The sequence below is a fragment of the Mytilus edulis genome, chromosome 7 (assembly GCF_963676685.1).
Source record: "Mytilus edulis chromosome 7, xbMytEdul2.2, whole genome shotgun sequence".
NCBI lineage: Eukaryota > Metazoa > Mollusca > Bivalvia > Mytilida > Mytilidae > Mytilus > Mytilus edulis.
The window spans coordinates 11,043,128-11,059,307 of record NC_092350.1 but is presented as its reverse complement, the minus strand read 5'-3'; the positions used below and the strand labels follow the sequence as shown (position 1 = coordinate 11,059,307).

Sequence of the window (16,180 nt, the reverse complement as noted above, 5' to 3'; positions counted from 1 at the left end):
AAAGAAATGAAATTCATTCAACAACATGACGTTAAGGAGAATTGAAATATTGTTTACAGGAAAAACATTTCACTAACACATTATGATTAGTCTTTTTCTTGTTGTATGCATTCGAAGAATTTTTTTTTGTCATCATTAAGGAGTACAACTTATTAAAATTTCAATAAAAAAACAAAAAGATTTTCACACGATGTATTAAGTACATTTACAGTGATAATATTATGTTTTCCCAACAGTGCTGGTATCGGCAGAACTGGTACATATATCGGACTTGATGCTTTATATGAAGAGGGACTTGCTACTGGGTTGGTGGATGTCGTTAAGTTTGTAGAGAAAATGAGGTATTGCAGGATGAACATGGTTCAAACACCAGTAAGTTTATAATACGTTTGTAACACTGGAAAGTCAAATCTAGAATTTAAAAAAGAGAACCTGCTGATATATTATAAGAGCTATAGCAAAAATTAAAGTACTTTTTGAAATTTTAACACCTTAATAAACATTTATGTTTATTGGCTGCCTCTGGTTTGTGTGTGTCACATTGGCTTTAGTAAATGGTTTTGTTATAAATAAGCCGTTGGTTTTCCGAATTGAAATGTTTTATATTTTTCATGTCGGGACATATATTTTTCAGCGTTTCGCAGTATAGCGGAAAAATACTGTCTTAAAGTTTCTGTTATATTTTGTATGGGTCAATGATATATGATTCGATAGGTCAGGTGACCTAATGTTTTGTTATGTAAATTTGTTTTTCGCGGGTTTGTGAAAAAATTGTCTAGGTGGTCATTCTAGCCGTAGACATCGTATAGTTAAAATGTCGGAGCCGGTACAGTTAGATTCTTTGATTAAACAGCGTGTGCAAGAAGCTGTTTCAACCGCACAGAATGATATTGTGCATCACATGGACAGGATTATCAAAAGCAGTTTTGACGCTTTCCAAAAGTCGACGAACGAAAATCAACGACAACTGTCAGAAACACAACTTGCTAAGATTGAAGAGATGAATTCGGACAATTATGTGTTTAAAAGGAAAGGGAATGAAGAACAATTTAAAGTCAATTCCAAAGTTGCCAATAAGATGAAGGAAGCTAGATGTTTTCTGAGGGAAGACCCGGAGCAAACCGAACAGACCCAAAAGGCAGCACAAAGTATCAGTGAAGGTTTGGATATTTTACGGCATAGACAAAAATTAGTTAAATTGGCAGATCAATCTGAAAGTGGCTGGAAAACAGTGACAGAATACGAAACTCATAGTCTGGCCGACGACTCTGAAGATGAGAAACGAATCATCAGAGCCGAAAACAAAGCTGCACGTAAAATAAAGAACGAGAAACAAAGTAAACAACATAGATCAACCCCTTACAGTACCTCTCAGTCGTCGAGATTTAATTCCAACGCACCTAGAAATAATGTTCCAGTTCAACGCCCAGGGAAATGTTACGAGTGTGGTATTCCCGGACACTGGAGGGTAGACCATCAAACTGGTGCTTTTGGTGCAACTATGCAAAGAAACAAGATTGACAAGATAAGTAAAAATGTAAATAGTTTTGATAAAACTGTAGAAAACTTTGATAGTTTTGACAAAAGCACAATTGAAAAAGATACACATTCACAATTCGTCAAGCTTGAACACACATGTAAAAGTACAGTTACAAAGGTGAACTCTAACGATTCACCGGTAAACAGGTTACGCAATGCGTACACTTATTGGCAAAGTATTAATGCAAACGACTATATTCTTAGTATTATTAGAGATGGTTACAAAATTCCGTTTTATACAGAACCTGAAAGCTGTAGTTTAAGGAACAATAAGACGGCATTTGATAATGCAGAGTTTGTTGAATCCGAGATTACTAAGTTAATTAGTCGGGGTTGTATATCTCAAGTACCCGAGTTACCTAAAGTAGTCAATCCTCTCACAGTTGCGAGGAATAAAGAAAAATTCAGACTTGTTCTTGACTGCAGGCATATAAACCCCCACTTACACAAATTTAGGTTCAAATATGAAGATGCTGTTGAAGCTAGTCATATGTTCGAAAAGGGGGACTATCTATTTACATACGATCTTCGATCGGCATATCATCATATTGAAATATTTGAAGATCACAAAACGTACTTAGGTTTCAGTTGGTTTCATGAACATGAAAAAGTAACAAAATACTACGTTTTTAACGTATTACCTTTTGGTATAAGTACAGCAGGATACATATTTACAAAGGTTGTTAGATGCATTGTAAAATATTTAAGAGACCAAGGATTACAGATTATAATGTATCTTGATGATGGCATAGGTGGGGCAAGTGAAATTAGTAAGGCTAATTTCTGTAGCTTAACTGTACGTTATGCTTTAAGGTCGGCTGGTTTTTTAATTGCCGAAGAAAAGTGTAGTTGGGAACCAAGTCAATCAGTTACTTGGTTAGGTTTGGTGTGGGACATGAAAGATGGTATTGTTTATGTGACAGAAACTAGATTGAATAAGTTGAAAGATACGCTGAATGTGATTATTCACAGGTTGGGAAAAGGTGAAATAAAAGTAACAGCCAGGTTTTTGGCGTCCATTATTGGACAGATTATTTCTATGCAAGGGGCAATGGGCCCAGTAGTACGATTGCGTACAAGGAGTATGTACGATTGCTTATTGTATAGAGCAAGTTGGAACGCTCCTGTGCTTTTGAATAGCAAAGCATTAGATGAAATTGTTTTCTGGAAGGAAAACGTAGCCATACTGAATGGCAGAGATTTGAGTATAGTGGAACAGTACTCTTGCATTGTTTACAGTGATGCCTCCGGTATAGGTTTCGGAGGGTATGCTGTCAGTATCAGTGATACCGAAGTTATGGGTAGTTGGAATTCAGTAGAAAGTTTGAAAAGCTCCACATGGAGAGAGTTAGAAGCGGTATATAGAGTTTTGTTGTCATTACTAGTAACATTACAAGGTGAAACTATTAAGTGGTATACTGATAATCAAAATATTGTTTACATTATTAAGCAAGGTAGTAAAAAGGGCGATCTACAATTAATCGCTATCAAGATAGCCAATGTATGCAAGCTTAACAATATTGTATTATTACCACAGTGGGTACCAAGAGAGGAAAACGTTAAGGCTGATCAGATCAGTAAAAGTGTAGACTGTGATGACTGGGGAATAGACCCAGAAGTGTATTCAGTTCTAGATAATTTGTGGGGTCCTCATACGGTAGATCGATTTGCGTCAGATTATAATACAAAATGTTTGGTTTTCAACTCTAAGCACTGGTGTCCTAATACTTCAGGTATTAATGCTTTTGATCAAGATTGGAAAAGCGAAATTAATTGGATTGTACCCCCACCTTCACTTGTTTCCAAATGTATTCAAAAAATGAGACAAGAAAAATCTATCGGTACACTAATTGTTCCATACTGGAGGTCAGCTCCTTTTTGGCCAATTTTAAACGTTGGTATTGAAGGTTCGCAAACATTTGCGAGTTTTGTAGGAGACAGCAGAGTGTTGTCATCAAGTGTAGTTATAAAAGGAAGAGGAAAGAACGGATTATTCGGAAAGACAGATACAAATTTCAGTATGTTGGCACTTAAAATTAGATTTTAGATATTTATCATTATATTTGTTTTTTAGGGATCGGGTTAAAATGTACCATTCAGAAAGAGATTTCACAGTGTGGAGCGATCTCAGAAAATTTCACTCAACTTGGTGGGAAAATGGAAGAGTACTTGTTACATTCACATAGCAGCAACACCAATAGTAAATATTTTTATTCTTTTAAACGTTGGGAACAGTTTATATCTAAAGAAGGAGGAAAATCTATTCCCGCTTCTCCAATTCACGTCGCGTTGTATTTAACTCATTTACTGGATAAAGGATCGTCAAAAAGTGTAGTGCAATCTGCCGTTTACGGGATCAAGTGGGCGCATAACATTCAAGGAATTCAAGATCCGACAACAAATTCTTTCGTTGTAAATTTAATGGAAGCTGCAAAAAGACAACCACACAGACCGAGAGTGAAAAAAGATCACATTACCGTAGATGTTTTGATAAATTTATGTTCTAAGTACAAAGATTGTAATGATTTACTTGTTATACGGGATTTAACTATGATTATTTTATGTTTTGCTGGTTTTCTTCGTTATGATGAAATAAGCAGTATTCGTTGTAAGGATATAGTTTTCAAAGATGATCATTTTTTAATCAAGATATTTAAGAGTAAAACTGACCAATATAGATTAGGTGACGAGATTGTCATTTGTAAAGGAGAGTCAATTGCTTGTCCATATTTATTATTGAAAAAGTATTTTCAATTAGCTATGATTAATTCTGAATCAGAAAACTTTTTATTTAGACCAATTTTCAGATCAAAACAAGTTTGTTCATTAATATATAAAAATAAACGGTTAAGCTATACCAGAGCTAGAGAATGTATAGTTTCTAGGTTAAAAAGCATTTGTCCTGATTTAAACATTGGTTTGCATTCTTTGAGAGCAGGTGGGGCTACTGCAGCCGCCAATTCAGATGTTAACGAACGTTGTTGGAAACGACACGGTCGGTGGAAAAGCGACACTGCTAAAGATGGTTACGTGGCCGATTCACTTGATCATCGGCTTCAGGTTACGAAAAAACTTGGTTTGTGAATGTTTAGGGTTTGAATTTTTTATTATGATTTATGTTTTGATTAGTATCTTACATTATATTCATACCGCATTTCTCACGCCCGTTCTTTGTTTTTCTAGTCTGTCTGCACGGCAAAATGCATATTTTAGTTGAGTCTAATTTAGTGGCCAAAATTATTGTGTAGTTAGGACATATATTTTTCAGCGTTTCGCAGTATAGCGGAAAAATACTGTCTTAAAGTTTCTGTTATATTTTGTATGGGTCAATGATATATGATTCGATAGGTCAGGTGACCTAATGTTTTGTTATGTAAATTTGTTTTTCGCGGGTTTGTGAAAAAATTGTCTAGGTGGTCATTCTAGCCGTAGACATCGTATAGTTAAAACTTCCTTTTTTGTGTATAAAATTGTTTTTTTATATAATCATGATCATGATGGAGTACGGCATCATTACCCAGAAACGGTTCTTGCATTGCTCCGTGCGCAGGTTTCCAAACTTTATAAGTTGGTTTTTCCTGGGCGGCGAGTGTCTGTTTATGACGGGTATTCATAATATGATATTTATCATTTGGAATGTTATTGGAAGTTAATAGATATTTATTACTATCGTTGCCGGAAGTATAATTTTTGGTTCACAAAGTTGTGTGTTAAATTACTTAGTATAGATACTATTATATATGATGTATGCATATGTATATATGAGATTATTGTATTGTACTGAATTAAAATTTGATTAAATGCTGGCTCCAGTCTGTCTGCACGGCAAAATGCATATTTTAGTTGAGTCTAATTTAGTGGCCAAAATTATTGTGTAGTTAGGACCTTTAATATCCGACTATACGGTATGGTTTTATTCTCATTGTTGAACGTTGTACGCTTGCCTATTATTGCAAACATAAACTTCATTTTAACTTTAATGGGTGTCAATCATAAATTATATCCTTATTTCAACTTAATTAATTTACCCTATCCTTTGCATTCTTTGTAGAAAATGAAAAAAAATGATACTTTTCTTATGAAATCAGAGAATAAGCACTTGTTTACCTATGAAAGTAATTACTGGTTTTCAAATGTTTAGGTTACAGTGTTTCTGATGAAGGTAAATTAAAAAAAAAAAGTCCCGGAAGCATGATATTTACAATTTTTTATTTCCATTCGAAAAACTAATTCTCAATGAATATTTTTATGTTGTAGGGCCAATATGTTTGTCTTCATTATGCCTTACTTGAGGCTTTCACAATGAAGGATACAAACGTTGGAAAGAAAGAATTTGGAAATATCTGGCGGGAAATTTCAGAAGATAAAAGTCCTGCAAACAGACGACGACTGCATGAAGAGTTTGAGGTAAAGTAATATATCGATAAAGCGGTGATTTAATGTTTTTCAATATTTACATATCAGGGTGTGTCCTTGACCTCCGTTCAAATGAGCCTATTCTACGTTTGAAAACAACATTGCTTGTTCTACAGGGCAAACTGTCTGCACTCCTTTTAACCTTTTTAATTCCTTTTTTTTTATTATTTCAATCACGTGTTTCTCTTTCAGTAAGCCCTCTTCTTGATTTAAGATAAATTAAACTTAAATATATATGAATATTTCGATTTCAAATATTATAATGCATCAAATGTAGTAAATATAAGTACACACTTAATTAGATGTTATTTGTATATTGTAGATGCTTGAGGCTAAGAAATCTGATCAAGAGAAAGCTCAATATGTTGCTGCAACAAGCCCAGAAAATGTAGAAAAGAACAGAAATGAGAATATCATTCCTTGTAAGCTGATATGTAACTATTTAGTTTTTTCTCTTTTTTTTCATTTAACAATATAATTTTTTAGGGTTCAAGGAGCCGTGATTTCAAGATTCTATATAAAAGTGATTAAAGTTTATGTTCATTCAGTTTGTAATGTAGTAATAATCTTATTAAAGTTATTGTAGATACCAGAACTAAAAGAGGGGCGAAAGATACCAGAGGGACAGTGAAACTCATACATCGAAAATAAACTGACAACGCCATGTCTAATCAAATAAATGACAATAATAGTACACATGACACAACAAAGAAAACTAAAGACTAAACAACACGACCCCACCAAAACCTGGGGTGATCTCAGGACTGCTTCGAAAGGGAAAATTATGTACGCAAGACACTTGTTTCGTCTTACAAATACTCATCAGTGACGCTTGAATAAAAAAAAGTTAAAGTTCAAGAGCATTGGAGACCCATAATTCCAAAAGGTTTTTCCAAATAAACCTATTCCTGGGAACGAAAATCCTTGTTTTCGAAAATAATCCAAATTCTATGGATCTGTATGTATTGCACGGGATTTCACAATCCTATCGCTATTTTTACTTTCTGGCAACAATCAAAGATGTTTGTGTAAAAAAGTTTAAAAAAAAACAATTATTAATTACAAACGGTTATATAGCTATCTATTATAATCCAAATTAAATTGAGTTCTTTAAAAACAAATCCATAAAAATACTTACGAGCATATATAGAATTTTTAAAGTTTGATACATTAAACTTTATATAGAGCAATTTATAAAGCATTTCGAATTGTTGCCTTTGTCTTAAAAGAGTGGTCAAAGATTCCAGAGGAACAGTCAAACTCATAAATAGAAAACAAACTGACAACACCATGGCTAAAAATGAAAAAGACAAACATACACAAAAAAGGAAACAAGAACGACATAGAAAACTAAAGACTTAGCAACACGAACGCCACCAAAACTGGGGATGATCTCAGGTGCTCCGGAAGGGTAAGCGGATCCTGCTCGACATGTGTCACCCGTCTCATTTTATTCACGCTTGATGTGTCATTTATTTTAACAGCTGTATGTGAATAGATATACGATGTGGTATGAATGCCAATGAGACAACTCTCGTTTAGTTCTACTTATATCATCATAAGTTTAGATTCTACGAAGTTTAACAATTTATTCAGGATTCATCTTCAATTTCAACTGAACGGAGCAATGTGTGCAGCAAGATCCCGTCCTTAAACCGGTGGTTAACTCGAGGGATCACAATGCATGCGGTAACTGGACTAAAATTAATAATCAAATCACAGCATTTTTTTTTCACTTTTCTAGCGGACAAAAACAGACTGTTTCTTAGTTCATACGACAAAGGAAGAACTGATTATATCAACGCTGTACAAGCTCCAGTATGTATAGATACATATATACAACTCGTCTAAACATCAACCCAACAATGTTAGATCTGTAAACAAAAAAAAATCGCTAATTTTTTGTTCTTCCCTCGCCGGGATTCGAACCCATGCTACTGAGATCTACTGAGATATTGTGACACCAAATCGCCTGCACTGTAGACCACACGACCACCTGGGCTTCATATAAATATATATATATATAGAATAATGTCATTTTTTTATACTGAATTTATTAGAAAGAATATCAATTGAAAGTGCAAGGGTGAGCTGATATTCGAGCTGATGAAGTTCGTATCAAAAAATCAAAATGCCATTATTATTTTTATCAGAAATTTGTCTTGGCAAAATGGTTTGTCTTGGTTAAGAATACAGAAGAAAATTAATAAAGGTGTTGAACTATCTATGCGCATAAATAACGTCGTGTTGTTAGTTTGGTTGTATTAATGAAGTCGCGGGCATTTCATTAATGAATAACGCGTCATTGCTCCACTGATACGTGACGTAATTGCCTAATGTTTTCGAGTAGCAAGTCGTGTCCATAGTTTAATCAAATATCAAGCAGTAAGATTTCAGGGAAAATGTACAAATTCTCGATATTTAGCTGTATACGACGTTTGCATTTTCTGACGCCCAACACGAAAAACAAGGAATATGGTTTTTTTTAATTTGATAGATGTTTTTTTGTGTTTTTTGTATATGTTTGTTTGTCTTGAGATTGTAACACAGTGATGACTGCTGTAACCATATGTTGATTAGTTTATGTCTGTTTTGTACACGCATCGTTGTGAAAATAACGGAATTTGATGCGACTATCATAAAAGTGATATGCACACAAAAGCCGACACATTTATTGACATTTGCGGCTGTGAAGTAAGAAACACTTTTAAATCAAGGAATATGGTTCCCTCAGACACAGCTCTGTTCTTTGACAGACATTTATTCCGTTTACGGTACACCAACTCATCAACGGTACATGGTATCGGATATCGAAATTCTTAACTTGTGCAGTAAACTTTAGATATTTTCAGAAAATTTGTTAATACGGCAATATCTTAGATCTGATTATTTCCTGTTGGATTATCGAGTTTTTCTTACAAATTCTATGATGTAATTGTAACTTGGGTTCAACTTGTATTAACAACATGTATAAATATAAATGTTTTGAAATTACAGTCCTATACAAAGTTCGTTGGATATTTGACAACACAGCTACCACTACCTGACACCAAAGTTGACTTTTGGACTATGGTGAGAGATCACAATTCGTCAACCATTGTTGTGTTTCTAAATGACGCAGCTGAGGTATACATTGTTTATATCTATTTAACTATGTCTACATTATAAGTTTTAATTTTATTTATACTACATATATTTATATTTCTTTCACTATGAAATTATTAAAAATAAATTATTTTTATCATATTAATTTTAGAATAATTTACATACTCTTTTTATGTGATGCTTCTGTGCACTATTTAATTCATTATTTCAAACAAATGATTTTGGGGTTTCCAATAGCAAACATTGAACTTTGTAATATCTACATCACAAGATAAAGCGGGTTAAGAATGAATGCAACATAGAATGAAGGTGACACGATATGATTGCCAACAAGAGTCCAAATGAAGTGAATGTAAGTAACTTTATGTCAACGTATATATACCGACTTTAAAAGTGCACAAACAAATACCTTCTATTCACACTTTTAAAGTCGGTATGTATACTTTGACATACAAACAAACAAATAACTTCTATTCACACCGACCGTGCAAGGGCTGTATAGCCAGTCAAGGTCGTTAAAAACTTCCATTTGTTGTCTTCTATTCACCAATAAAGGCCTACATGACCAAATGTGCAACAATATTCAAGCTACAAAAACCCATCATCCTAATTAATGACAAAATAATTAACTATTAACTTGCAACAATAATCAACCACTGAATTATAAATTCAAAAGAACGTGGAAGGGGAAAACGTGTTTGTAAGTGGTCATACTCCCTCCCTTAACAAATTCAAATTCATATGCAGAATAATGTTTGATTTCCTATTTTTCTCGTGAAAAATGATCAACTTAAGTATTGAATTCTGATCCTATGAGATATATTTATACAGGTTGATTTAGTGTACTCAACTTCAAATGACACCTTTACATGCGGGAAATATAGCTTGGACATATCAAGGAGAAAACAAGAAGATCTGGATGTTACAAGTTGTATAGTCGTTCTATCTAAGAAGGTAGTTATTGATGTAATACGACTTGTAAACAGAAAATATAAAGTACATAACAAGTTGTACAATGGCAGACTGTTTTGGGAGTTAAGTTTTAAGCTAAAACCTTTTTACACAAAATTCAAAAATATATATTGGAAGTTGTAACAATTTTTAATGTAAATTTACAGGATTTGAAATTTGTTTTTTGTTAAAATTAACATTTCTTTTTTTAAATCGCTCAATTTTTTAATTAACAAAAATTTATTTCAAGTATTTTAAACATTAAAGGGTGACCAATCGAGAGAAATAGCCATGTATCTTGCAGTGTCCAATGGACTTCCTAATCCACAGGTCCTGTGTAAACTTCTTAATTGTATATCTACTCGTGTCAGAATGTCCAATGATCCAGTGACCGTTGTAAGCGGGTAAGTATCAAATGAAAATATATATTTATTTATTATTTATACACTAACTTTTAATATAAAATCATTAATGTCCGTGCGAAGAACAACTTAATATCACATCGTGTATATGTATCTTATTCAATCAGATTGGGTGTATTCCATAGTTAGTTGGTATTCAACCCTGCTATAAAAAGTAAAATCACAAAAATACTGAACTTCGAGATTCAAAACGGAAATTCCCTAATCGAATGGCAAAATCAAAAGCTCAAACACATCAAACAAATGGATAACAACTGTCTTATTCCTGACTTGGTACATGTTCTCTTATTTTTCTTTAAAACTAAATTTTATTAACATATTTACAACTGTTAATAGATACATCAAACACCGGTACCTTATCCCGTTCTCGTTTACATTAGTAAAGAAGATGTATTATGGCTTATGTAGAAAATGATGGATTAAGCGCATTTGAGATGCATATGAAATACTTATCATGTGAACGCTTTTTCTAACTAAAATCAAAGTTAAAATATCATTCACATGTTTCTTAAAGTGTTTGAAAAAGGGTTGTGAGAAGATTTCTATTGAAGGTTGACTTTCTATCACCTTTCTATCGGAGAAGAAAAACAATTAAAATGCAGTGAGTCAGCAGTTCAGATAAACATTACTCTGATGTTGTAAATAATTCACCAAATTAAGAACGCCATATATGTTAAGTAAATTTAACATAAGAATTCATTATTATCACTGCACGAAACAATAGAGAAAAGGGTTGAAAGCAGCAATTTCATAAGAGTAAATTAAAATGCAATTTTGTAGATATTGTACGAGGATGTGCATATGATTTCGGGTTTTTTTTTAACTGGTAGCGTTGCTCGTGTAAAAAAAGGGAAATTGACCTTAAGATTTTGTTAATGTTTTAGTGATGGAGCTGCAACCTGTGGGGTTTTCTGCACGTTCGCAAATGCTGTTTCCAGTATGATAATTGATAAAAATGCAAACATATTTCAACTTGCCAGACTGTTGCAGTTGAGAAGACCCGAGTTCTTTGCAGATTTTGTACGTACCTATTTTTAATCCTTATGATCTTTATAAGTGCCTTTAACATCCTTCGGGTGCGTTAAAAACAAAGATGCATATTATGACGGGTCGGTCGGTTTTTTTTAACAGACTGGAAACATAGGGTTTAATCAACATTTGTTACTAAGTAACTATTCTATGTGTCTACTTACAAAATGAATTACCATTGAAATTATTACAAAGCAATTGTAAATTTTCATAAAGCTATGACAATGTTCCCTTAAAATTTTATTTCGTTTCTTAGCCTTAATATACAGGTTATCCTTTAGAAGATATGGGATTCCTCCTTATTATTTTCGTAAATCAATTGGGTATATACAAATGTCCTCTTTTTTTCATTTCAGGAGGAGTATCGTCTGTGTTATGAAGCCCTGAACGTCTATCTGGTGTCCTCAAACGTATACGAAAATTTCTGATTTATTTAGAAATCATTTTACACAGATGACAATAAACATCGTGATACGATTAGAAATGGCCCTTTTGTAAAATTGAATACATTTCATTTAAAGTACATGGTTTTTTTTATAGAACATATTTAATTTGTCTATTTAGACTTTGTACTCTGCTTATTATTGTAATTACTACATTTATTCATTCATGTGTAAACTGATATCCGTCTACCAACTATCAACAATCTTATTTACCTCTGATACCCCAGCCTTATTAAGTCTCCCAAACAAAGTTTGGAGACTTATTGTTTTTGGTCAGTTCTTATTATGGCACCCTCAACGGAGTTGGGGTGACGTATTGTTATGGCACCCTCAACGGAGTTGGGGTGACATATTGTTATTCTACGTTTCTTTTTATGGCACCCTCAACGGAGTTGGGGTGACATATTGTTATTCTACGTTTCTTTTTTTTCTTATTATTAAGTCACCAAAACGGAGTTTTGGGGACTTATTGTTTTTGTATCGTTTCTTATTATTATGTCACCCGATCGACAATGTCGGGTGACATATTGCTTTTCTTATGTTTCTTTGTTATTATTATTATTCTTCCACCCTTTTTTGTCCGACAGGTTTTTTGGAGTGAAATGGAACCAATCTTAATGATAATTCACTATAAGGAGGAACACAAAATTTCGGGTTGCAGTAGGGTCTAAGACCATAAAAAATGGCTGCCGTTTCCATGGAAACGGAACAATTGTGAAAAATTCCAGTTTTTGGTTTTGTGAATAATTTAGAGATGCTTAAACTCAGAATCATCATATTTTATCACAATGTAGGTGCCAGCCATATATTGGTTTTGGATGATATTGGCAATCATTGGAACCACTATGTTGCCATGGAAACTACCCCAAAAATTTCAAAAATTTCAAAATGCTCCAAAGTTTTTGAAACTTCATGGTAACGATGAGCAACATTATTAGATGCGTAATTTGGCATTGGAATTTCCAAAATGTCTGCCGTTACCATGGAAACAGTGCATAAGTGTCAAAATGCTCTAAAAACCTCAGGGTTTGGTGAATAATTTTGGTATGCTTGAACTTGAAATCATCAAATTTTTACACAATATAGTTGTCCACTATATACAGGTTTTGAATGATTTTGACAATCATTGGAACTACTCTGTTACCATGGATACAGGACCAAATATTTCAAAAATTTCAAAATGCTCCAAAATTGATCAAACTTAATATGATTGTTGACTGGCAAGTCTGGATGAGACTTTTGACTTTGGAATTTCCAAAATGGCCACCGTTGCCATGGAAACTGAAAAAAATTCAAAAATTCTCTAAATGCTTTGAACTTGATGAAACTTGATATTATTGTTAACTGGCAAGTAAAGATGAGACTTTTGACTTTGAAATTTTCAAAATGGCTGCCGTTGCCATGGAAACAGCAGAAATGTGAATTTTTTAAAATGCTCTGAACATACTGAAAATTTACAGAAAGATGTATTGCCATGCATATATGTGCATTCACTGTTCAACAATTTTGAAATGGCTGCCGCTTAGTGGCAAGTTGGGAAGGGTGACATCCGCTATTGCTTGCAATGGCAATTCTAGTTATGTCACCCTGACGGAGGTCGGGTGACATATTGTTATTGTACGATTCTTTTTTTTTTCTTTATTATTCCACACTTTTTTGTCCACACTATTTCTCGGAATTGCATGGACCAACGATGATGGAAGTGTACCATAATGTTAACCCCCATGTGCAGATGTGCAATCGGGGGTTGGCATTTCCAAGATGGCTGTCGTTGTCATGGAAACAGAAATAATGTGAAAAATCGGAAAGTGTTCCAAAATGAATAAAACTTTGTGGAAATGTTACTTGGCATGCGAAGACTTGAAATCCATCTTTGGAATTTCCAAAATGGCGGCCGTTGCCATAGAAACAGTACAAACATCCAAATTTTCAAAATGCTTTAAATTTTCGGAAAATTCGCAAAATGATGTATTGTAAAGTGAATTAAGTTAATTCAATGTTAAAAGTTTCGAAATGGCTGCCACTTAGTGGCAATTGGCGGACCAGGGTGACATCCGCTATTGCTTGCAATGGCAATTCTAGTTATTATTCTTATTCTTCTCTTTCTGACCCCTTAAACTGTCCTACCATTTTTTTGGAAGCAGTAGGGGATGGAAACTTTATATTTTTTCTGGGTATGGGTCTGCATCATGGGGGTTGCAGAACCCAATGTCCGTGATACCAGGGTGTCATCTTGGCATAATTAGGGGGGCTCAAAGATGGGTGGGGTCAATTTTTTTTTACATTTCTTAAATTTTCTACTGTATGTAGAGTAGATGGAATAATGATTACTTCTATGAATATTAAGAGACACATGTCTGCTTCAACATGGAACTTTTTTTATTTCAGTAGGGGGTCTCCTGGCATAATTTTAGGGGGTTGAATTTTCATGGAACATTCCAGAACATCAAAGTTAAATTTATTCTAGACACATTTAATGGTAAATGATGATATATAATTATGGAGAGAACAATTTGCAGCAGCACTTTGTCTTTGGAATATTCAAAATGGCCGCCGTTACCATGGAAACAGCAAAAATATGAAAAACTTCAAAATGGTTCAAATTTAATGAAACTTATAACTAATGTTGACTATCTTGTGTAGAATTGACTTTTGAGTTTTAAATTTTCAAAATGGCCGCCGTAACCATGGAAACAGCAAAAATATGAAAAAAATCAAAATGCTTCAAATTTAATGAAACTTATAACAAATGTTGCCTAACTTGTGTAGACTTTAATTTTGAGTTTGAAATTTTCAAAATGGCCGCCGTTGCCATGGAAACAGCAAAAATGTCCAAAATAAATAAAATTCTTCATATTGAATTAAACTTTACACACACATTATTTGGCATCAATGATACCGCAGAACAATGATGTGGGGTCCGTTTTGGTGACTTTTGTGTTAGCATCCTAACACAGGATTACTTGTTATTATTTTTCTTCTTGCAACAAATTTTGTCCAGGTGATTTCTCGAAATCCAATGGACCAATGTTGATGGAACTCTACTATAGTAAGGACCCCCAGGTGCAGAGTTGCAGGAAGCATGGAATGGTTCAAGATGGCTACCGTTTCCATGGAAACAGAACAAATGTGAAAAAATCCAGTTTTTTTTTTTGGTGAACTGTTTGGATATGCTTTATCTCAGAATCATTATATTTTAATACAATGTAGGTGCCCACTATATACAGGTGTTGGATGATTTTGGTGATCATTGGAACTACTATGTTGCCATGGAAACTACACCAAAAATTTCGAAATTCTCAAAATGCTCCAAACTTCAGGAAACTTAACAGTAACGATGAGCAACATTGGAAGATGTGGAATTTGGCGTTGGAATTTCCAAAATATCTGTTGTTACCTTGGAAACAATGCAAAAAGGTCAAAACTTTGAATTTTCACAGAACATTCCAGAACATCAATGTTAAATTTATTCTAGAGACATTAAATGGTATATGATTATGGAGGGCTAAAAATGCAGCAGGGGTTTGACTTTGGAATATTCAAAATGGCCGCCGTTACCATGGAAACAGCAAAAATATGAAAAACTTCAAAATGCTTCAAATATAAGGAAACTTATAACAAATGTTGCCTAGCTTATGTAGACTTGACTTTTGAGTTTAGAATTTTCTAAATGGCCGCCGCTCACCTGGCAATAGGGGAAGGGTGCCATCCGTTATTGCTAGCAATTACAAATCTAGTTATGGCACCCTCAACGGAGTTGGGGTGACGTATTGTTATTCTACGTTTCTTTTTTTTCTTATTATTATTTTTATTTTTTTTCTTGCAACAAAATTTTGTCCGCGCGAGTTCTTGGAATCCAATGGACCAATGTTGATGGAACTCTACTATAATGAAGACCCCCATGTGAAGTTGTGCACCTTGCTATGGAATGGTAAAATATGGCCGCCGTTTCCATGGAAACTGCACAATTATGAAAAAATCTAGATTTTGGTTTTGGTGAATTAATACGTTATGCTTTAACTCAGAATCATTATATTTTAATACAATGTAGGTGCCCACTATATACAGGTGTTGGATGATTTTGGCATTCATTGGAACTACTATGTTGCCATGGAAACTACACCAAAAATTTCAAAAATATTAAAATTCTCAAAACTTCATGAAACTTCACAGTAACGATGAGCAACATTGGATGATGTGGAATTTGGCGTTGGAATTTCCAAAATATCTGTTGTTACCATGGAAAAAAAGGCAAAAAGGTCGAAACTTTGAATT

General features: G+C 33.8%; 1 protein-coding gene and 1 pseudogene across 1 annotated transcript in view; both read left to right on the top strand.

Moving 5' to 3' along the window:
* LOC139482954 (receptor-type tyrosine-protein phosphatase alpha-like) overlaps positions 1-12,133 on the top strand; it is a 32,509-nt gene extending 20,376 nt beyond the window's left edge. Inside the window, exons 13-21 of the mRNA XM_071266981.1 lie at positions 237-372; positions 5,797-5,946; positions 6,278-6,377; positions 7,700-7,773; positions 8,953-9,081; positions 9,892-10,014; positions 10,279-10,415; positions 11,318-11,453; positions 11,819-12,133. Of these exons, the coding sequence (XP_071123082.1) occupies positions 237-372; positions 5,797-5,946; positions 6,278-6,377; positions 7,700-7,773; positions 8,953-9,081; positions 9,892-10,014; positions 10,279-10,415; positions 11,318-11,453; positions 11,819-11,890 (1,057 nt within the window). The 3' untranslated portion in view covers positions 11,891-12,133. The remainder of the gene's footprint in view (positions 1-236; positions 373-5,796; positions 5,947-6,277; positions 6,378-7,699; positions 7,774-8,952; positions 9,082-9,891; positions 10,015-10,278; positions 10,416-11,317; positions 11,454-11,818) is intronic.
* Positions 632-5,418, top strand: LOC139529923 (uncharacterized; annotated as a pseudogene).
* Positions 12,134-16,180: the final 4,047 nt, after the last annotated feature.